The 23420-nt window shown below is 36.4% G+C and overlaps 1 protein-coding gene across 4 annotated transcripts in view; it reads left to right on the top strand.

The window, feature by feature from the left end:
- The window catches only part of BTBD9 (BTB domain containing 9), a 120346-nt gene that overhangs the window by 82549 nt on the left and 14377 nt on the right, over positions 1–23420 (top strand). For all 4 annotated transcript variants that reach the window (XM_040552330.1, XM_040552329.1, XM_040552332.1 and 1 more), the window contains 2 exons: positions 306–495; positions 9895–10002. In XM_040552330.1, coding sequence (XP_040408264.1) covers positions 306–495; positions 9895–10002 — 298 coding nt within the window. The remainder of the gene's footprint in view (positions 1–305; positions 496–9894; positions 10003–23420) is intronic.

Here is a 23420-nt window from a genome sequence, read left to right as displayed (position 1 = left end):
CATCAATCATCTTATTGAAAGGTGACATTCAAAAAGCTTGGGGAGTCTCTCTGAATTGCAGAGAAAAGGTTCCATAGTTGGTTAAATGTTAACAGAGGAAAATAACACGTAATTCAAAAAATAAGTGTTGAAGTACTTGTAAAACAGAGCTTTGTAATTTATATTAAGTAAGAGTTGTTTCCTTGTGTTGATCGTACTTTCATTCTTTTTTTTTCCAGTTCTTTGCCAGATATAAAGACCATTATTATCTGAACTGTTTTCTGACTGTATTACTGTGTCTGTCTTCTTTGTGTTTTAATTTGCAGTTCCTGCTGAAAATGTTGCAACAATTGCAGATTGTGCCAGCGTGATTGAGGGTGTAAGTCGAAGTCGCAATGCCTTGTTGAATGGAGACACAAAAAACTATGATTGGGATTCTGGGTACACATGCCATCAGCTTGGGAGTGGAGCTATTGTAGTACAGCTAGCACAGCCCTACATGATTGGATCAATACGGTAAGGGGGTTTATTTTTCTCCAAACTAAGGGCAACAATGAGACTTCTGCTGAGTACAGTTATTTTCTATAAAATATAGGACACTTGGAAATGATGGTAATTAGGGGACCAATTTATTAATTGTCTTTCGGCTTTTTTATTTCACTATAATAGGCATGTAAAAATTAAATGTATGAATTGTATGTCAAGATACAGCAGTGCAATTCCAGAAGATATTGCATTTCGGAAGCATAATAATAGTAATAGTCAAATTGTAAGACTAAAGATGTATATTTATATTAGAACAGAAATTCAATTGCAGCTTAACTTGTGATCACAGTAGGTGCAGTTCCTCATATGCGTCTCATTGTGAAAATAGAAGCATTTATTAAAGAAAGCCATCATCTCAAAGTCATCTGGGTTTCCTTTTCACTATACACTATTAGTATGAACTTGAACGTAGAGTGTATAATAAAGGCACAGAATTTGAATATTGCTTTACAGTGTTGGATTAATGAAGGTATTTAGATCTGGATTGAAATTCATTGAGCCATTTCCCCAGTGAATGTGTGTGTGTGTGTGTGTGTGTCTATGAGAAGACTAAGCTTTTGGCTAGTGCAGAAGCTTCTTACACTCAATCTTTTTCAGTTTTCCTGTCTTTTCTGCTTTGGAGATAGATTGGAGAGCAGGACTGTTTACAGGTGAAGAAAATATTCTTGCCAACTTCAGATCCTGACTGTAAATGATGTTGTTTCACAAAATCAGACATTCAGAACCTTGTCTTGATATCTCTCTATTCTCTGTAAATTTAGAGTGTGTTGTCTGGAACTGAATTTGTATTCTCTGTGACAATGAAAAAAGAGAAAGGTTTCTGAAGTTAGCATGCCAGTGAGTGAATGTGGAAACTTGAGGTTAGGTCCTGGCTAGCAGCAGAGGCCCTATACATAGGCATGTATTGCAAGAATCTATCTCTGTGCCATCTGCCTATTAGAGTTGCCTCTGAATTAATTGATTAGCAAGTGAGATTTGAAGTCAGTTTTGTAAACTGCCAATTTTTGTTCTACAACAATGAAAAAAGGAAGTCTGAAACTGTTCAAGCTGAAGGAGAGTATTAGTAGGGAGGTGTCAGGAAATGCCTGAGACTGTGTGGTTAGTTTTCTTGGATCCTCTTCTCTATCAATCACTGTGCGTTTGCATTTATAAAAGGTAGCCTTTTTGAAGTGAGTTCAGGGGAAAAAAAAGTGCAGAATTCCCATATCCCTGAATCATGAAAATTGAAGGAAATAAATTGTTCCCTTCTTCCAAAGCTGCGGCAGTGTTTTTGTTTTAGCCTCTGGCATTGCTGTGATTGTTATAAAACTTTGAAGGTCAAGTTTAAAATCAGACATCCAGGCAAATCTCCGTCCGTAACAGAAGTACTGATTTGTCTGTTTACCAGCTACAGAAGCTATGCATAACGGGAGTCCAGCATTGTTCTCACTATGTGAAACAAGTTGAATGAGAAGTATAGTTGGCAGCTTTCCACGTTGAATATTTTACGCCTTTGAGTTTGGTGTTTTTATTATTCAATTAAGTATTGCATCTCAAGTAGAAAACCAGGAAGACACAGTACTCGGATTTCTTAAAAGAGGTAATTGAAAATGTAATTACATCATTTTCATGCCACTTTGAGCTTAAATTTTTAGTAGTAGCAAAGGCTTGCCTATGTGAGGGGGTAAGAGAAGAATATATTAACTAAACGTCTTGTTTTCAGTTCATTGTCCCTCTGTCTCCATGTCTTAAAATTTTCTGCTCTCAACTGATAAATCATACCATCTCTTCAAGTTAGTGTAATAAATTGACTTTCCTATATTGAATACTATGTAATATTTCCTATATTAAATACTAAATAACATTTATTCTTCTTGAGCAGGAGGATTTTTTTTAATAAGGCTTATTATTAAATAATGTATTAGGTGAACTAGATTTTTGGTTGCCAGGAAATAATAATTGTATAATTGGCAAGCGTGTAAAGCAAATTACAAAATAAACATTATTATTGCATATTTTAAAACTAATAGGCACTTAATGATTTATGTGGTATTGCATTGTACAGATATGGGATCAGAATCTCATCTTTCTTTGACATTTTTTCCTGCATGTATAGTACAAGCAAGATGAACAGCTTTCCTTAAAAAATGACAATAAGCATCATCATCATCTAAAGGATCTGACAGATGAGATGATCTGCATTGCCTAGAGACAGAAATGCTAGCACTGTGTCATTTTTTCCTTTTCACGTTCTGCCTAGAAGAATAAGTGTTTTGGCTTACATCCGTGCCTATGTGAGATCATGGGCAGATGAGGGAAAGATGCCCCTTTGAGTGGGGAAGGAAGATTTCACTGTGTAGCAGCTGCAGCTTTAGCAGGGGTCTAGAACATGTCCTAGACTCTGCAATGTGGAAGACAGTGACAATGATCTCTGTGTTTAGCACTAGGAAATCTATGGCTGGTACAGAGATCAAATTACATATAAACACAGATCAAAGCAAAGTCTTAACATTTCATCTTAATGAAAGTGGTAGGTTTTTATTTTTTTTTACAGATCTTCCCCAGCTGATTGAACTGTGTTCATTGCTTGTTAGCTTCGTGCTCACTTGAAAACTCCCTTGATCTCATTCATTCACCTAGGAGAAAAACATTTCCAGGAGCATTTTCTGTAGGCTAGTCATTGCAGAATGGCATGAGTTGCTCTGCCCCGAGAAACTGAGTCATTAGAACTCTGGGTTTGGACTCTAAATTAATAATTAGAAATTAAAGTATACATCTTCTAAGTTTAGAGGCATAAACGTGCCATTGAATATATTTGTATCAGAGAGATTAAATATGAGCTTTTTTTTTTTTTTTTTTGGTAAAAAGAGGGGTAGTATATACTTTTAGTCTATAGAAATCAGAATTCCGCTGGAGAGAGGCTCAAAGTCAAAATAAATGTGTTCCTATGGCAACTAAATTCTGATTATGAAAAACAAAACAAAACAAAACAAACTATTGGTACTCAAATATGCATTAGAAATGCATAGAGAGCTAAATGGTTCTGGAGTATATCTTGTCTGCATGTTTGCTGCAAAATCTTATCAGTTTGCTTAGAATCTTTGAATGATTCAGGTTGGAAGGGACTTGAGGATGTGATCTTGTCCAGACTCTTGATCAAAGCAGGGTCGTCTATGGCGTAAGACCATTCTACTAAAGAATACGCAGTCAGGTCTTGAAAACCTTCAAGGAAGGAAAATCCAAAACTTTTCTGAGTAGCTTGTTCCAATATTTAATTATCCTCACGCAGTATACAGTTTTTCCTTTTCATGTGGTTCCTGTTTTCCCATGCTTCTAGGCCATCTGGAACTTCCTGTTTTAATTTATGGCTGTTGTCTTTATTTTTTCCTTTTCCACCTCTGTGAAGAGCCTGGCTCAGTGTTTTTGATAACATGCTCTCAGGTATTGAAGAGTGCTGCTAGGTACAAGCCAATTTCCTCAGCCTCTTTGCAGTTTGTGTGCTCCAACCTCCAGAGCATCTTGGTGGTCCTCTGTGGGATTTAGATTTATCAGTGTTGTATTGGGGTCCAAAACTGGATATAATATACCAGTTGGGACCTAATGAGTGCCAAGTAAAGGAGAATAATCCCTTTCCCAGAATGGACTCTGGAGGAACTCTTGCAACCAGCCTCCAGGAGAATGACGAACTGTTAACCTCTACACATTCAGCTAAACAATCTAGCCAGTTTTCACCCATTATTTTGTAATCTACCCATTTAAACTGTAACATCCCAACTAGGATACAGGGATGCTATGGGAGACCATGTTGAAACCTTGTTAATACCAAATACTTTTTCAGATATTTTTATATAAATTTGGAGCTCTTGGCTTCCACATCAAATTTTACTCAGAAATTCTGAAAAATTTTAATAATAGTCAGTGCTCAATAATAGATTCTACTAGAAAAGACCTGAAAATAATTTTAAAATAGTTGTAACTATATAGGGTCTTTAGCGAAAACATATGAAAATTTAGATAAAACATGTGAATTAAGAAGTTTATCGCTCCTACTTGCAAGAGCTTATAGGACACTTGGATCTTGGATCAGTCAGTAGACAGAGAAAATACATTACTTCACTGGCTGTTTTTTCCACATTGTTGCATGTCTGGACAGAGGGAAAAAAAAAACAAAACACCTTGCCTTTTTCCTCTCTGAAAACGTCCTTATCAATGACAGAAAAAAATATTATATTTAACTGGACACAGAAAGACAGCATTATAAATATAATGTAAGTGCCTTTTATTTAACTCTTAAATGGCTAATACCTTAGTATTGAAAAGACTGCCATATCCCAATAGCTCTAACTCTCTCTGCATTTATCTTGAATAGACAAATAATACTATTATCCTGCAATCTAATACTATTATATTGCAATCTTTGGCTGATAACCTTGTAGGTGTATTTTTTCTGTGAATTTCCAAAAAGAAAGAAAAGTCCTGAAAGAACGGGACTTGCTTTAGTAATACTTGACAGAGGGAGACAGAATTCTTTGGTACTGTAGTGATTTCCAAGCTAAAGTGAACACAAATATTTTGCATCTCTGTAGAAGCAGACTAGTCACTAATCCCTGTTTAATCTCTTTAAAGACTTCATTATTAACATGGATACATTGGGCTCAACACTTCTGTTTTTCATATTCAGAGTAATTCTTAAATTAACAAATTATATCAGACAGCTTTAATGTGTTTTCTGTTTGCTTATGCCATCATCCTATACATCTCTTATGCTTTCTAATTTTCCATACCACTTCTGCTTATGAAGTTTTTCATTCTTTTTATTTTCTATTCTTGCCTGAACTGAGAGTGAAATCATGACTTAGAATAAAGCATCATATAAGATCATATAAGCATATAGGAAACATGCACGATTTTGATTCCTTTGCAGGATCCTGAAGAAAAAAGATTGACTTTCTGCAAGGTAATTACTGAACCATATATAACTGCAGAAACTGAACGGGGATTATAGGCAACCAGAGACAAAAATGCAATGAAAATTTTATAAAAATAGTCATTCTGTGGGATTTCTTTCTTTTTTCCCCATCTTTCAACAAATGTAGTTACCTCATGCTTTAATTTCCTACAGTCTTTTGGCTTTCTAGAAGTATGCATATAGTTTCTGAACATAGTATTATAAAATACTTGTGCTGTATATGTTACTGACTTTATAGTATTCAAGAATTGGGTATCATCCTGTAAGGTTCACAACTATTACTGTTTGGTATTCTGCTAACACCTTTTGTTTATATAGTTATATAGCAGTCTGAACTAAACAGTGACAATTTTTTTCAGAATTCTGACGATAAAACACAAGCAGAGACAGCACAGAATGCTTGTGGAAGCGCAGAACCATCAATCACAGGGAAGCACATGGCATTTAGGGAAATGCTGCTGAGAAAGCAGCCACTTTTGATGTAACAGATAATATAGTCAGTTTCCCACACCTCTAACATGAAATTTTATTTCTATTTGAAAAGCTCTTATTTTATAAAATGAGGTGTTTTCAGCATGTGATGTAAATAACAGTATCGTGTTAAATGATTAACAGGCTTACACTTTAGGTACCCAAAGAAGTGGCATATCAGAAATATATTTAAATCTCATGATCTTGCAGGAGTGATCTGGATAAAGCTTGTTCAGCTTTTCTTTCTCCATCTTGAGAGAGAGATTTATGAACAAGAGCTAATTTGGCTTTTTATTCTAATATTGAAGGTCTTAGGAACGTGGACAATTTTGTTTTAAACAGATGCATTTCCAATGAGTATAGTTTTGACTTTTTCACTGAAATATTCTCTTTCCAGTGATTTAATATCCATCATAGCATGACAGAGTTTTTCTACAAAAGTTTAGCCTGGTAGTTTGCTTGAAATGTGTTTGAAAGATTATTGTACCTGGCATTGGAATAAAAAGTGGTCCTTATGCCCAGTGTGCACTGGTGAATATTCATGAAATCACCTGAAAGTTTTTTGCTACTTACCCAGAAAGGCATTTCATGCAGAATAAATTTGAAATAGGTTCTGTGGCAAGTCTCCTTCCGTTCTCTCTCTTATGAAAGATAATGAAGTAAGATAAGTAAGAACTTTTTCTGTCTTTCATGAATCCCAAAGCAACAAAAATCTACATTTAACATTCATCCTAAATCACTTTGGGAAAGATTCTTCTAACTTTAATTGGCTCATTGTTTGTTTTGTAATAATCCCAAGCCATATGTTTTTTCAAGCTATTTAACTTGGGCTAGGTTGTTTTGGCAGAGAGCAATTAAATGTGTCATTAAAAGGAATGCATATAATACATATGTCCTGTTAGCCTTTTGCTCTAAAGCCAAGCCAGTTGTGTTTTAATTACAGTATTGTTAATTGTAATTACAGTCACTCGTGTGCTTATGATATTCAAACTCTTGATCATAGCTTTGAAAACCTGGTTCAAAGAAACAGGACCGAGCCCCCATGATGAAAAAGATCCTATTAAAAACCATAATTAGCTACATTTCAACAACTTTTTTTAAAAGAAAACAAGTTTACATATGTTTTTGTTCTTCTCTCTTCTTAGCATTTGGAAAGCTTAGTCTAAACATGGGTATTAAGTCAGGATCTATTAATTATTCACATTTACCAAATCCAGGATTTTAATCCATAAACTTTTTTTTTCTTTTTTTTACCCAGAAAATGTGTTTCATTCAGTCTCTTCAGTGTTTGAACACCCTCAAGCTGTAGAAAAACAGAATGGGGAAGATCTCATGAAACAGAGGGGTTACGTTTTTGTTGTTGTTTTTAAACCAAGTCTTATATGATGCTGTAGGCAACTACTTTTATTTTTTACTGTCAGCTCTGAATTTTTAATTTGCAAATAGACAGTATTCATATGTACTAAAAGGCTTCTGTTAAGCGTTTTATTTTAGCTTCCTAAAGCTATTTATTGGTAGCTTATTATTTTCCATAATGTTAATGTGCTGGGCTTAGTTGAGAGCATCTAGGGAGTTTATGTTAAATCTGCTCGACCTGTAGACCCAATTTCACTTCAAATGCTGGTATTCCAAAGTGGGAAATAGAGCTAAACCAGATTGCTTTGAACAGAAGATAATAGCACTTTTTTTTTTTTTTTTCTTTTTTTAGGACAAAGATACAAACACATGTCCTTAATTAACTAATTCCAAAGACAGTCCAGCTTCTGCTTTGGACAGCATTTCTCTATAAGAGAAAGGATTCTATGTTCAGCAAATGGCGTGGTCATTTTCCCCCTCTAGCAGTCTTGTTTTTCAATGTTAAAAGTGAGCAATGTTGTTTGCAGTTACATTTCTCCCAGCAGAAGAAGCAGCTGAAAGCAAGAAAGATTTTCTCAACTAGAAGAAGGGAATTCATAATATAAAACTTGAGTACTCTTCTGTAAGATGATTAAATAGAGACAGCTTGAAGCTATCTGCCTGGGAAAGACTGTAGTGTGGCACAATTTCCTTTTCTTTTCAAACGTTTCAGCTATTTGCATTATTGGATCCTTATCTGTTGCACTTTGAAAAGCGTGGATCTGCAGTAGCTCTTCCTCACAGCTGAAGAACGAACTCAGATTAGGTGTATCACCCGGCTTTCACAGTTTTCTAGTTGTGTGTTGCTGTAATTACTATGATTCAGGTCATCTGTGCAGTTGTAGCTGCTTTGGGTGGTTAGCTGCTCTTTGTTTATTGGTCTACAAATTCACTGTAGACGTGAAGTCATGGAAGTCATGTTCATTGACTTCTGTAACAAACTGTTGGATTTTAGCAACCCTAGCAAGTGTTAGCTAACTTTGAAGACGAGAACCTGAGGATCAAGAGTTGACAACAACTGATTGTCAGTTGTGCTGTACATTGCATTATTATGGTATTTATTTTCCATAATATGTATCGAGTAAGAGTTCAGAGAATAGGAGTTTTAACAGCAACAAAATCAGCAAAACATAGTTTCTTTTAGCAGACGTAATGTGGATTGTTCACTTTAGAATATTACAATCTGAAAACTTTGGGTAGGTTGAAGAGAAAACATTATTTTAGAAAATGGTATTGCCACCAGTCACCTTTAACTAAAATAGAAAATATTTTTGAAATTTTGTATGAAAACAGCAATTAGTTGTTCCCAGTTGTACCCTGCTAACCAATGGAATGAAGCCAGCTAAGGGACTTATGTAAAATGTAGGCAAAATTTCCTCTAATAATCAAAATGTGAATGTTTAACTGCTTCTAAAGAAGAAATTGCAGAAGTGTCTGCCTTTGTTTTGGCCAGTCAGTTGCCCCTTTAGTGTGTGTAAATACCCTCTTGTCATTTGTGGATGCTTCATTTGGGGGGACGGGGGCGGGGAGAAAGGATGCAAAAAGGATGCTACATATTGGTTCCCAAATATGCTGGAAAGAATTTGTACTAGAATTTATTTATACTAGAATTTGTTCTATTGCACACATCTCGATCCTATCCCACCGACAGGGGTGGAGAGGAGCGGCAAGGTTCTTGGCTTTGCTTTAATTCATATCATGAGAAACAAAATGAAGTGAAGAAATGATGCTTGGGGTTTCAAACATCTGTTACAAGAGGGAGATAATCCCCATATAAAGGGAAGGAGTAGTAAAGATACAACATTTGCCAGATGTGTTTTTTGAGAATGATATACTCAGGCAAAATCACAACCCTGATGCTTTAGATCTTCCTCTCTGTGAGATAAGGATGGAACTTGAAGCCTGTTTGCTATACCATTTATCACACGTCCTAAAGATATGAGTATTTGCGAGGATGCATGTGGAATGAATCCTTGAGACCTCTATTTTTTTTTCTTGTTCTTTTTTTTGTTCTTTTGCAATTTGGTCAAAAATTCAGTGCATTCTCCCTCATATCATGATGAACCAGGAATTCCAATTTTCTTACTTGCCTTTTTTTTCTTTTAAAACTGTTTGCTATTTTTACCAAAAAAAAAAATACAGTTAAGAATACAGTGTAATCTTTTTAATCACCAGAATCTCTTCATCTTTCCCCTTTTAAACTGACCTTTCAAAACATCTTTGATGCAGGTTTAAAGCAGGCAATGCTATATGCCAAATAGACTAGCTCATTTATTGACTTTCAAATACATTAAAAGTAAAGGGATGAATGTCATAGAATAATGTCAGTAACGTGGTTATTTTAAGTCAGTTACTGGCCTTAGGATAATGAGAATAGAGATTCTCAAGTTTGAGATGACAGAAACAGTAAGGATCTTCCTGAATGTTGGAGGCACCTTCCAGAATAAACAGGTGATTTTAGAAAGGATTTAAGAGGTGGAAATACAGGACTAGAAAACTTGAGCATCTTGGTTTTATGTTTATTTTACTTATCACTCAACTGCTTCTTCACTTAGGTTGCTACTTTGGGACTGTGACGATCGGAGTTACAGCTACTACATTGAGGTCTCAACAAATCAGCAGCAATGGACTATGGTGGCTGATCGCACAAAAATTTCCTGCAAGTGAGTTTAATTTTTTTCCTCTTATTTGCACAAAGCTGGAACTAGAAAACTTCTTATTTTCCTTTTGTTCACTATTTAAATAGATGACTTTTTGATTGTGAAAAGAATGATCATTGCATAACCTATAGATTACAAATTCTAGACCATTATAAGTACAACTTCAGGAAGTTGTAGGTTCTCGTCTGGCTAAATATTTAGACTTTCAAACCAGTGTCACATTGTGAAGAGCCAGACAAGTACTATGTTTTCCAGTTTGATTATTCATTCTCAGAAACAGCCTGGCTTCCATACGTCTGGGAGTTAAACCACATTTGTCCAAAGTTCACGTATATGGTAACCCTTCAATCACCCCTTGTTGAGAAACTTGGTAGGGGAGGGAAGAGAGCTTGGTAAAGGATTTTCTTTACCAAATGTATTCCACCCCTACCAAAGCACATAGAAGCATGATACAGAGAGTTGAAAGGAATGGAGGAAGTGAGGGTTGGGACAAAACTGTCACAGATCACCCACTGAACTCAGTTACCTAGCTTGACCTCTCAGTGATGACCATGTGGTCAGTGTACACAGGAAAGGTACTCTGCTTTTGAATAGGCCCCTTCCATAGGGAGAGGAAAAAAAAAAAAGCTTCTTAAAAAGAGAAAAGGGAAGAAAGTTTCATTTTTATTTTATACTTCAATCAGAAGAATTCAGGTATGAATACTCTCCACATATTTACTCTCTATCAGCTTTTCTGTAATTACTGAGTCTACTGATAAAACCTGTTGTTCTAATGTGGAAGAATAATTCAGTGTTGATAGCAAACTTAAACAATTTGATAGTTCTAATTCCAACTGGGACTGAAAAGATAGGCTACAAATTTATACATGTTACATATACAGAAGCTAGGCGTGCTCAGCAATCAGTGAATGTTGATAGGATATAATCTCCTGGCTGATCTCCAGGGAAGCTCAGACTTATAAAAATCTTATTTCTCTCCTTCTTTATCCCCAGTCGGTTTTCCATAAGACATTCTTTCTTTTGTGGGACAAAACTGAAGTCATCAGCTGTGTGGTGACAGCTGCCACCCATCCTGTATTAGTGCCTAGTGGTTAAGTTATTCAGTCCTTTTCTAGCAACATTGCTGATGCACATTTCCTAAAGTTTCTGTTCTATCTCTTAATGTATCCAATTCAAAGATGCATTTACAGTGCAGGCTAGACATGCGGGTGAAGGAGAACTTGACACATTCTTTCACTGTCTGTAACAGACAGAGTATTGATGAGCAGAAATCCTGGGTTCTGCCTTCAGTTCTGGAGAAAGTGTAAAGGATATGTAATCATTTTCAAAGGTATCTCAGTGCAATGGAAAAAAAAATCTTTTTTTTTTTTTGGCTGTCCCAGCAGTGGGAGCAGAGAGTCAAAATGTTTTGCACTTCATCCTTGTACATTTTAGTACTAATAGCCTAGACCAGCCAAAAGGAACATTTCGTTAAGTATGCACAGTGCAGCTGGAATTGCCAGTTGATTGGCCAGTTCAAGTATCTGTTCACGATGTTCAAACCAGGGATTTTTGAAACCCTTAACCTTGGACAAATATAGGTGCATCCCTGAACTGAAGGTAGCTGTTGCCTCATGATATACACTTCAAGTTATTGACTCAAAACATAAGTGCTCTGGCAGTTCTCAAAGCAGTAGCTGCAGGAACTGTTTTCATGTGAATTAGAGAATTGTACTTTCCCTAACTTCTTGCTCGGACAGACGTGCATCCAGCTTCCAAAATGACAGTCTTAAATTTAAAGTCTACTGATTTATAGTGTTGTAACACTGTCTCTATCTGTTCTCAACAAATAATGCCGTTGTCCTAAAACTTACAATTACAAAAGCTCAGTGAACTCCAGAACAATTCAATTTAGCAAAGACTAGAAAATTATAAAGAAAAAGGATCAATTTGAAAAATCTTTCATGTATCTTTTTCATTTGAAAAATGTTTCCTTTTAAAAATTTTTATCCTCTGTAACTACATTTAAATACTATATCACCTGTAAGTGCGATAAGTTAAAAGATTTGTGGACTGGACCCCAGCCCCATCCCTCAAATTTCAGGTGATTTCTTTGCATTTGAGAGCATTTTTTATATCCAATTTAAATCTTTTGCACTTTATGATCAGCAAATCACATCTTTACAGCCACCTCACCAAAGAAAGCTGTTTAAATACATTTGATTTTCAAAAATGCTGAAGTGACTTCAGCTCAAAAATTACTTTGATTGTAATAGCAGATTGCTACATCTAAATAGTACGTATGTATTTGGACATGTATACACATACATAAAATGTTTATATATTTATACATTATATATTCATATACATAAAAAGCTTTATAAATAGTACCACAGAAATGGCAAAGGCTACAAAAATTAGGACTTTTTCTTTGTAAAGTACAGAGGATCATAATTCCTTACAGTTAGAGATGGACCACTTTCATTTTATTGAAAAATGGTGGTACTATGACCGAAAAAAGCTAACTTTTTTGGTGTTCAACAATGGTTGAGTAGAGTGGAAGAGACATCATCATTCAGTGACTCATGCACTGAATGAAGCCCTTCACTTTATACTTGTAGGACAAGGTTTCAGTATGGTGAGGGAGACATCTTAATAAACAAGAGAAAATTAAACCAGACACTTTTGATTTTTCAATTTCTGTACTTAAAAAAAAATAAATTAATTAAAAAATTAAAATGTGTTGATTTATTTCTACGAGAAAAACAAACAAGTTATTTTAGCTTTACAGAGGAGACAAAGAGCTGAATTTTAACCAAGATTAACAGATGCTGCATTAAGGCAGAAATGGTGCAGTTTGTCTGGTTTACCATTATAGGGTAATGGTTAAAATACTCCTGTTAGATGCAAGAGATTTTTTTTCTCTAGTACTGAGATTTTAGTTTCTTACTTAAGGCACTTTATCTGATGTGTTCTAGACTGAGTTCTTGTACGAAGTAGTTTGTGGACTTTTGTGCAGAGTACAAGCATCTCACCTCCCACAGGGCTTTTAACTTTTCATTTACAGTTAACAGTTCATTCTGTCTCTGTCCTTCCCCTTACCATGAATACATTGGTATATTATGCAAACATCTCAGTTCCAAAAGAGAGAAATTTGCCTCAGAATGCCTTTTAGTCAAGCAATTCAAGCACTCCCCAAGGACAAGCGAGAATCAGCTTGTGCGTTGTGCCTGACTCATCCTAGGGTTTAGGCAACCAGTTAAGGATTCTCACATTTAGCAACTTGCCATAACCAGACTACATCATAATAGGACGGAAGCAACAACACCCTTGTCTCTTCAGTCTTCATTATTTTTATGAATGCAACAGCCCTCTCTCTCTCCTTCGGAGTTTGCAGCTATTTTTTGTCTCATCTGAATCCTGACTTTTTGATGAATGCTAGGCATCCTAGCACTCAAAAATATGAACTCCAATCGCTTAGGTTTATGCATATCTTTGTTAAAAAAATAAATAAATGTAGGTATGTCCTTGGGATTATGATTGCCTGTTTGACTACAGGTACCTCTCAGGGCAACTGTCAACTGAGAATCTGTTATTAAATATTATTATATGTGTATTTGTGTGAGGCTGAAATATGAATTCTTTGAAAAAGTATACCCCAGATTATCTGTTTCTTTTAAAAAATTTAGATATGTGGGTGAATTCTAGGTGGTTGATGATGTCTTGAAATCCTGGGTTTACACTTCCTGGCATTAGGTCTGTGGTAAATATCCTGCAGTAGACTCTAGAAAAGTAACTCGCTTGTTTTTCTGTGTAGAATATGCAGAAGTAGCAAATGAAAGTGGATGGAGTTAAAACTCCAGAGAATTTCACAGGGGCCCATATTCAAAGAGATAGAATACTTGCAATGAGAAAATTTACTTTGCTAGTAATATTCTGTATTCTCTTTTTCTGTCTTCAAAGACACGTGGATCAGAGCTGTTTGCTTTGCTCTTTGCTGCCTGGCTTTCTGTCTGCATACTCTTTCAGTGGAGTTACAGTCCTTTGCTGAAGTCATTAGCGTGCTGCCTTGCAAGTGTTCTGGGAGGTCACCACATCATTTTGTCGCATCTCTCGCATGCGAGATAGAGTGACCCATAAAGGCAGCAAACACAAACCTCAACAGACATCTCTGATGATTTGTAAGTGGCAAACAAAACAATGAGAAAGAAAATTAAATCAAATTCTGCTTGAATAGCATATATTGATTTTGGCAGTCTACTGAAGTACGAAGTTTCCATTTAAACTCTCAGTATGCTGCTTTGAGTTGTTCTAATGATATTTTTAATGTAGTATTTTGTGTAAATTAATAATTCAGTCCTTAAAGACAGAACCTGACAGACTACTCCTAACCTCCTCATCTCTCACAGCCTTTTAAAAAGGCTGAAGACAAACTGGATGTCTGTTATCTTCACAGAGAAAGCTTCCTTACCTCCCCTAAGTGATAGTCAATTAACGCATACTGGTTGTTGTCTAATTGCCAATTTTAAAATGCCCTGTGTAGGCATTTTTTTTTCTTTTCCACAATAAACTGTTTTTCTCTACACAGTATGACAGTAATGAAAAACAGCCATGTTTTGTTCTATTTTTTTAAGCATTTATGATAAGTTGGCTTGGGCACGTTAGTGTTGAAAAATAGTCGTGCACTTGTTAGAAAAATTTGCTGACAAAAAGGCTGAAAGTCAAATGAAAAACAAGGTACCAAAGGCCAGTAGGAGTCAGACCTCAGAGTTAACAACTCTTTTGATAAAATAAGTCCCATAAAGACAAATATGAAACAGGCTATCATGAAGGTTATCAACGGAGTATCATTTTTAAAGTTCTCTTGTATAGTTACTGTGGAATGGATCTAATCCATGATAGCAGCTGTATAATGTGCAGTTTCCCAGTAGGAAAAAAAAGGAATTGAATACTCTGATAGAATTTGGGAGACAATAACTATTGTTTATTTATGAGCAGTTCTAGGGCAATTGGTATCAACTGTCTATATGGTTGTCTAGGGACAGATTTATCATTTTCCTGGTGAAGGGCATGGCTTCATTTTCAAAAGGTTTATAACACTAGTGGGGTTCTGATGGACTCCGTCTTAGGGCCAGTTCTCTTCAGTGTTTTCATAAATGACTTGGTTGCAGGACTTGAAGCTATACTGGGTTTGTGGATGACACTAAATTGGGAGGGGCTGTTGACTCCGTTGAGGCTACCCAAGAGGCCTTGCAGAGAGATCTTGACAAATTAAAGGGCTGGGCAATCACCAACTGCATGAAGTTTAACAAGAGCAAGTACCTGATTCTGTACCAGGGACCCTGGATAAATGTAAACGGGGGATAAGAGGCTAAAGAACAGCCTCTTGGAAAGGGATGTGGGGGGTTTAGTAGACAGCAAGCTGAATATGAATCAGCAGCGTGTCCTGGCAGCCAACAGGGCCAACCATGTCCTGGGGTACGCTGAGCAGAGCATTGCCAGCTGGTCAAGGGAAGGAAGTAGTTGTCCTGCTCTACACTGGTGCAGGCTCACTGCATGCAGTTTGGGGCGCCACAATCTAATAAGGACATAAAAGTATTAGAGAGCATCCAAAGGAGGGCTACAAGGATGAGGGGTCTGGAGGGGAAGATGCTAAGGAGTGTCTGAGGTCCCTTGGTTTGTTCAGCCCAGAGCAGAGCAGGCTGAGGGGAGGCCTCATGGTGGCCTGCAGCTCCCTCACGAGGGGAGTGGAGGGGCAGGTGCTGAGCTCTGCTCTCTGGGGACAGCCACAGGACCCGAGGGAATGGCATGGAGCTGGGACAGAGAAGGGTCAGGCTGGGTGGTAGGAAAAGGTTCTTCTCCCAGAGGGTGGTCGGGCACTGGGACAGGCTCCCCAGGGAAGTGGTCATGGCAACAAGACTGCAGGAGTTCAAGATGCACTTGAATAGTGCTCTCAGATAACATGGTCAGAATTTTTGGGTGGTCCTGAGTGGAGCCAGGAGTTGGACTTGATGATCCTTGTGGATCCCTTCCAACTCAGGATATTCTATGATTCTGTGATTCTATATTGCATTATATCAACTTGTTTTTCTGCTGGACTCATGTTAATTATGCAAAGTATACAGCTGTTATGATAGATGTTTAATAACTTCCAAACTTAATTTCTTATTTCCATTGCTTATTATCTTATTATGTAATAGGTATATCAATTCCGAAATTCTGAGCTCAGTTCCTCTCGATTTTTTTTTTTTATAGTTTGCCTGGATGTAATTAGTACTTTCTCGTGAAAAGTCCTTTGGGATGTGGATGCAAGTTTCAGTAACAAAATTTATTTTTCTTTAACTGGTCCTGTTAATTTTTCAAGAATAATTTTCAGCCTTGAGGTTTATTGCTCTTGTTCAGTGTTTCAAATTTTCATTCTATGATGTCCTGTGTGCTTCTTGAGTTTTCAGAAACTCCTTATTTCCTTTAATAGCAAGTCGCAGGTAAAGAACACTCTAGCGAGATCCAAGGCTAAAAACAGCTATTGCGTGTAACTGTTCTAAACAGCTTTTTTAATGCACAACAGAGTGTTTTTTATTTTGTTTAAGGAATTAAAGTTAGAAAATAGTTCCAGTTTGCAAAATATTAGTGACAAATGCTACTTTTTTCCCTGCATATACGTGTGAAATCTTAGTAAACTCTATCATAGTATGGATATTTCTTTTGATTTAGTTGCGTACTCATACATGTAGCTCCTCATACTTTACCACAAACATAGAATTTTTTTCCTCTTGTCCCCCTCTGTGATCCCATCTGCAGTTCACTCATATCCACTTTCCTCCATTGCCTTCTCCTCAACCACTTTCATCCAACCGTCTTCTCTTACAATAAAATCTCTTAAACACTTCTTAGCTGTTTTACCTTTCCAACTGTCCATATGCTCACATTGTTTTTTCTGTGATTTCCCGTTTGTCTTGCATGTATCTATTATCCTGTCATACCTAGAATGAGAAAATAACATTTTTGTCTAATTTTTGTCTAGTCCTTAGTTCTGTTTCGTGCCTGAGCTCCCAAGTGGCAGAGTGGAACAGGGTAAAAAGAGCTGCTCTTGTACCTGTTATGTCAAGCAGTGTACTTAAACCACAGCTCATCCTATTGTGCGTGGAGTTAATTTCACAGCAAAAATGTTCTTGTACCTCACGTCAAACATGGTATATTTTGACCACGGTTCATCCCATTTTACATGAAGTTTAATTTCACAGCGACTCTGTGAAATCTGAATGTCTTCTCTGAGTCCAGGTCTTGGTGCAGCCACATTCATACAATACAAAGATGAAATATAGTTAAGCAAGATGTCTGGGAAATTGCTACATTGTTAAGCTCAATTTCAAGTCTCACTTCAGAAAAATAAACTGAGGGTTCTCATTAATCTGTTCATTATGCTGCTAGTAATGCCTACTGAAGCAAGTCAGACAGATATAAAGGGTCATTTTGTGTAATTATTGAGCTTAAATGCCCTGAACGATTGAGGCACTGAAGTACGTATTTTACCTTGTGTTTATATGCTCGTATTTTGAAAGATTCTCATAAAGCAAAAGAAGAAAGAAGCTGCAGCTTCACATACCTGCCTTATTAAGCACAAAGATTTCACAGCCACAAACCAGAGTTGTATACTATTTCAGAACATTAGGAAGCTCTCGGAAGCGTGAAAATTCTGCATCTAGTATTTAATTTGCTGGCTTTTATTTTAGCTGAGTCTAGTTTGATTAAGAAAGGCCTGGTTTCTTTTAAGTTGTTTCTTAACAGTGATTTGGGATCACAAGGTTTTCAAATTGCTAATGCCTTATGCTTTTTTTCCACTTTTATTTTCTGTTTCTTGTTGCTTTTCAGCCACAAATATGCTTGGATTTTTTGAACAAGTCTTGAAAGAGCAATAAGGAGTTGCAGACTGCAGTGCATGTCTTCTTTGAATGCTTTACCATACTGCAGCTCTGCATGCACATATGCGTTGAAGCTTGTATAGCTCTATTTTGCTTTGCTCTGTTTTGCCATGTGACTGCCATGTTCTCAGGATGTTAATGTGAGGATGGTGGAGAAAACATCACAGTAACACTGACATCAATTGGGATGTTAGCTCGGTTCTGCCTCAGAGAAAACAAGCAATAACTAATAATACTCGTAGTATCAGTAACTGCTTCTTTTAGGTGTTTGTCTCCCATGCAATCAAAGCCTTGAGTGTGTCTTTGGAGACCTCTAAAAATAGTCCAGATAATGATATAAATAGATGTGTGTTTTAATATTTCATAATATATCATCTAGAAAAAATACATTTTGATGAGGAGAGAAAAAGGAAACTTGAAATAATTATTATCCCAAAGTGTGTCACTGATGTACACAAAAAGCTTTATAAAAGGAGAGCCAAGCTGTGCTGACCGAGCTAAATTACATTTGTTCTTTTCTGGGTTAGAAGGACTAAGCACAGAGAGGACTTTTAAACTCTTAGCGAACAACAGTGAAATCCCAGGGAGTATTCCAAACCCCTAGTGTTCACTAGAAATGGGCAACCTGATTCCTATGTTACTGAATTACGTCTCACTTTAACTGTTTTGTTTAGTTTTTTAATATTTCAAACAATCTGATAAATCCTGATGAAAGGAATAGGCCTTACTCCTCCATGAGTGCTTAATCTACTTATGATACTCTGTTGATCATGCTTTACAGTAAGCGCTAGTTTTCTACTTCTCTTTGATAAATAAAAGGAAGTTTACATTGACTTTCATAGTGAGAAATTGAGATAAAATGCATTTATGAGCACTTTTTTATTTGGAATGTTTTTTTTCAAATGAAATGTTTAAGTTTATGTAAAATATCTATTGTATAATCTCCCAGATAGTCTCACATTTAAAATAGAAATCAAATTAATTATTTTTATTCATTAGTATTAAATAGCAATAACTATTTATTACACTGAAGTTTCGGTAGAAGTTAAACTTCCTAATGTCTTTTCCTTTTTGATTCTTGCCAGATAGCTTTCTAATGCTTTTGTGGTAGAACAGCAAACTTCTAAGTTATTCTTACTATAAAAGATTAAATTTTAAGTATAAGCTAGTTCTCCCTCTTTACAGTTAACTACTGCTTTACTGCAAGGGCTAGATATAGGAGGGTTTTTCAGTAAGTGTATTTCCGTTCTGCTTTGAAGGATGAAAGCACTTAGGGAAGGGAGTGCTTCGCTAAGAGAAGGGAGGGGGAGACTGCCTTAATTGTTTTATGAACCCCAAATATGTTTCTCATATTCAGACATTCCTTTTCTCTCCTGTTCCTGATTCTCTTACTTCCTGGGCTCCTGTTCATAAAGCGTAGTGTCTTTGGTTTAGCCAGTTAGGGATTTGTTTTCTGTGTTGTGAATGTGGATGAGATTAGATCTGTCTGGTTTCTGGCTGCTGTACTCATTGTTGCATATTCTGCACTAGCCATCCTTTCATTTATATGTTCATCTTTGTGACTACTTATCCCTATTGAATTTGAGCAAGGCCAACTGCTGCCAGAGTTGCTGATTTTTGTGCTGCTATCTAAATGGTCACGATGCTTTCTTGCCATGGTGCTTTCATCACAAGCTGTTGTGCTGTCATTTATCTGAAGCGTGGCTTTCCTGTAGATTCCTTGCCTCCCGTTTTGATGCCTGTGAGTTTTAATCCAACATACAGTTCCAGATGATTTCTCAAATGTGCAGAAATTGATGACGTTTAAATTAGAATGTACCAATGCAAAGTCATGGGTTAGGTAATGCAATTTCACCTTCTGTTCTGACACAGCAGATTTTCAAACTCACTGTTCACTGAGCAATAGTTGAAAGACTCTTGCACACCAGTTTGAGTTTTTGTTTGAACAAACAGTTTCTAGGGCTTTTCAGTAAGACTTTTTATTGTAGTTCTACCTCTTTCTTTAAAGATGATATTAATTTACTTTACACTTTCACCAATTACTGTACATGCACTTTGATATTTTATGGTAAATATGTCATTCTGACATATCAATCACTTCACAGGCTTTTTGTTGCATTTTTTACATGCAGTGGGTAAATTCAAATATGCTTCAATGTCAATGTCTTTCTCAGTCCATTTTATTTTTCCTTTAATGCCAGAGATAAAACATTCCTTCATAGGTAGAATATCTGTTGGCAGGGAGGGATGCGACACCCAGCGTCTGACATTCTTTACTGCTTATTCTTAGGATAGATTTACACAACAGCTAAAATTCAAAACAGACTTGTGTTTTCCTGAGCCCAAGGAACAGACCATAGAAGTATTCAGACTTTTTGGTTCTGAACTGATAAAACACATGTGAATAAATAGTATAAATGATCAATAGCAAATGAGTTTATTAATGAATTTATTTCAGTTGGTGTTAACAGCCAGTGTGGAGTTCAGTTACTGTGTAGCCTGATTCTGTGTATTTATCGTATTCAATGAATAGATGTTGCAGAGCTAGTACGTAGATTTTAAACAGTGTGAATATTGTCACCTTCAGAAAAGTAACTTCTCTGTGCAGAGAAGTACTAGAATAAACCAATATGAGCAAGGGAAAGCTTTTTCTCAGAGGAAGTGAAGGTTCTTACCACTACTGACATCACTTTCCCCGTGCCTTTAAAAATATATATATATCTTTTCCTTTAAAGTACAGATTTAATCTCCTCCTTCCAACCTACGTAACCCACTAGAAAAGGAAGACGACGTTTTTCTTCATTGTTCCGTTTAGCTTAGTGAATAGCTCAGTGAATGTTCAGCTTTTTGGCATGCGTATTCTGGAGCGCACTCCATGTAGTGGGTGGGTTGTTGTCCTGGGCAATTGGAGAGTTGGCTTCAAGTTCCTGCTTGGAAGCAGAGGGAGTTTGACCTCCCCTCTTCTTGTGCTCCAAGTCAAGAGCCCTTATCCCACTCTACAGCAAGAGGGAACGGCTCCTCCCCTTCTGTCTTGAAACATCTTTGTTCTCAACTTTCCTTCTATTCTGCATTTACTTGAACGTGGTACCATGCCCGTTTTCAACATCTGCCACCAAAACAGCTAATTACCAGTGTTAATGAATTAGGATTTGAAGAACCAATACTAAGTTCACAAAGATGATTTGTATTTTGTAGGTAGGGAACGCTCCTGGATACTAAAGCTCTGAGACCTGGTCTATATATTCATACTCCTGAGATGTAATCACAAAACTTTGTCCTCTCCTCTTTGTGCCTTTTCTTCTTGACTTAATCTATCATTTCTGCCAGGCTAAAAAGTAAATCAAATGATACAAGCACTGTTTTTAATAGTGAAATATGAAAACTTTATGCTTTTGGAAAGCCTAAGGGCACAGAAAAAAAAAATCTGAAATGAAGAGAATTAAATAGAAAGAAATATTTGCTTATGCTGAAGAATGTAAGATTTTGAGACACTAAGATAGAGATCTGAGCAGCCCCTTTCTGAAGCAATGTATCTGGTCTGCAAACATTCTGTATAGCATAGAAGTACAAGAGGTGAATGTATTCCTTGAGAGTTACAGCATGAATACGTGGATATATTTTGCCTGATTGCACTGTGGTCACTTTTTAATATTAAATAATATCAGTAAGATGGTGAGTTACACATTGCATATTTTTTCACTGTATAACACTATTTAGTAGGTGCAGACTAAATGTGAAGATAATAGGAAATGATCACTGTGTCATTTACCAGGATGAAATTATAAGTAAACATTAATTTTGTCTTCTAAAATGAAATTAAAAGCTGTAGTCAGAATCTAGGCTGTTACTCTGTGTTGAAACAAGCACTACAGTTTTTTGGTGGTCAGTCTCACCTGTTTGACTCTCTGCTGTTTGCCATGGAAAAGCTATTTTATAGGGTAAGAAAACTTGCTCTTAGTAGGTTTATTCCTCTTTTTGCTTTTATACTATGGTTGAACTTTACCTCTGTGTGTTGTGCCCCTCTCAGATACTTTAAATTCCTGCTGTCCTGTTTCTGTGATTGCTTGCTCACATGGGCTCTGAAAATTGACTTAAATATTTCCCATCTATAAAGTACCTGGACCCCACTTTAACCTATGACATAAAGCCTCTTGACCTATGACAATTCAGGAAAAGCCTTTTGTTTTAACAGCTCTTCTTCTCCAGCTATTGCCAACTCTGCTCAATGTAACAAAAATCCTATTTTTCTTACTAGGAGAAGAATACTACTCCTCTGTTGCATCCTGTTAAGCAAAGTTTTGTTTTGTTTTTTTTCCTCCAGTCAGCACAAATTCACAGCTTTTGTGTCAGAACTCAAAAATGCTGATTACCACTTCTATCTTACAGAAGGATTCTGTGGCAGTACATCGGATTGCACTCAGTGAGTCAGAGCACACATGTACCTGCAGGCATGCGCATGCCCCCACACATGTACACTCTCAGCACCTTTATAAATAAATAACACTACAAAATGCATCCAGATAATAGATCTCCTGTGAAACTGACCCGTTTATCTGCTTGAGATTGAAAAGGGATGCCTAATACTTCCACTGTTGTTTTGCATTTGTTTGTTTACTTTGAAGTTGATTGTTGCATAGGGCTATCTGACAACCCAATGAATAGGAGATGCCCAAATGTTCATGAACTAGATGCTAAGTTACTATTCTGTCTTCAGTTTCTCTTTCTTGCAGGCACAATCATTAAATATAGCAACTGCTGACATCTCCTTGTATAGTCAGGCCAGTCAGATGTTAATGCATTTTATGCTAAATGTGGCATTCTGCTTTCTTTCTAAAGATTTGCACTAATGAGATTGTTGGTATTCAGGACCAAATCTCATTAAAACTTTGAAAAATACATGTCTTCTTATGCTGGCCAAAACAAATATAGTCTTTAGCATTACAAATATTTTGTGTAAAGATATATACAGAATTAATCCATTGATTTATTCACAGTAGTATTTGTACCTGGGCAGATTATATCCATGAGTCACAAAAAGGAAGAATTATTATGTCTTTAGGCCCATCCTTTGGGGATTTCTGTACCCTATGGTGTGTGGTGTGTCTTTTACAGCAGTACTTCATCCGTTTGTTTCCTATACTTTAAGGGACAGTGCTTCCATTCTGCTCTTTGCTTTTCTATTGCACTGATTTCCCACAGTAATTTTTTTGTCTTGATGCTAGTACTGAACATCGTGTTACCTAATTTCATCCCATTATTTTGTTTCTATCCTGGTAAAGCAATTTTTCTCGCTTAATGGGTTTTAATACACTTCAACCATATATTTATAAAGTCATTCTGCCTTTTTCCTGTCACCTTGTTTGCTTCTTAAACAATTTTTGCCTGACTTATTTCATGCTCATTCGTCATAAGTCTGTTTCCTCAGTTTTTAAAATGATGCTTATTAATCTTACCCAACTTCTTCTACTTTGTCTCTGTATATTTAGTGTTAAGGTATGGAGTTCGGAATGAAATACTAAA

Source organism: Cygnus olor, chromosome 3 (assembly GCF_009769625.2).
Source record: "Cygnus olor isolate bCygOlo1 chromosome 3, bCygOlo1.pri.v2, whole genome shotgun sequence".
Classification (NCBI taxonomy): domain Eukaryota; kingdom Metazoa; phylum Chordata; class Aves; order Anseriformes; family Anatidae; genus Cygnus; species Cygnus olor.
The sequence above is the reverse complement of the archived record's forward strand: the minus strand, read 5'-3'. Positions and strand labels throughout refer to the sequence as shown.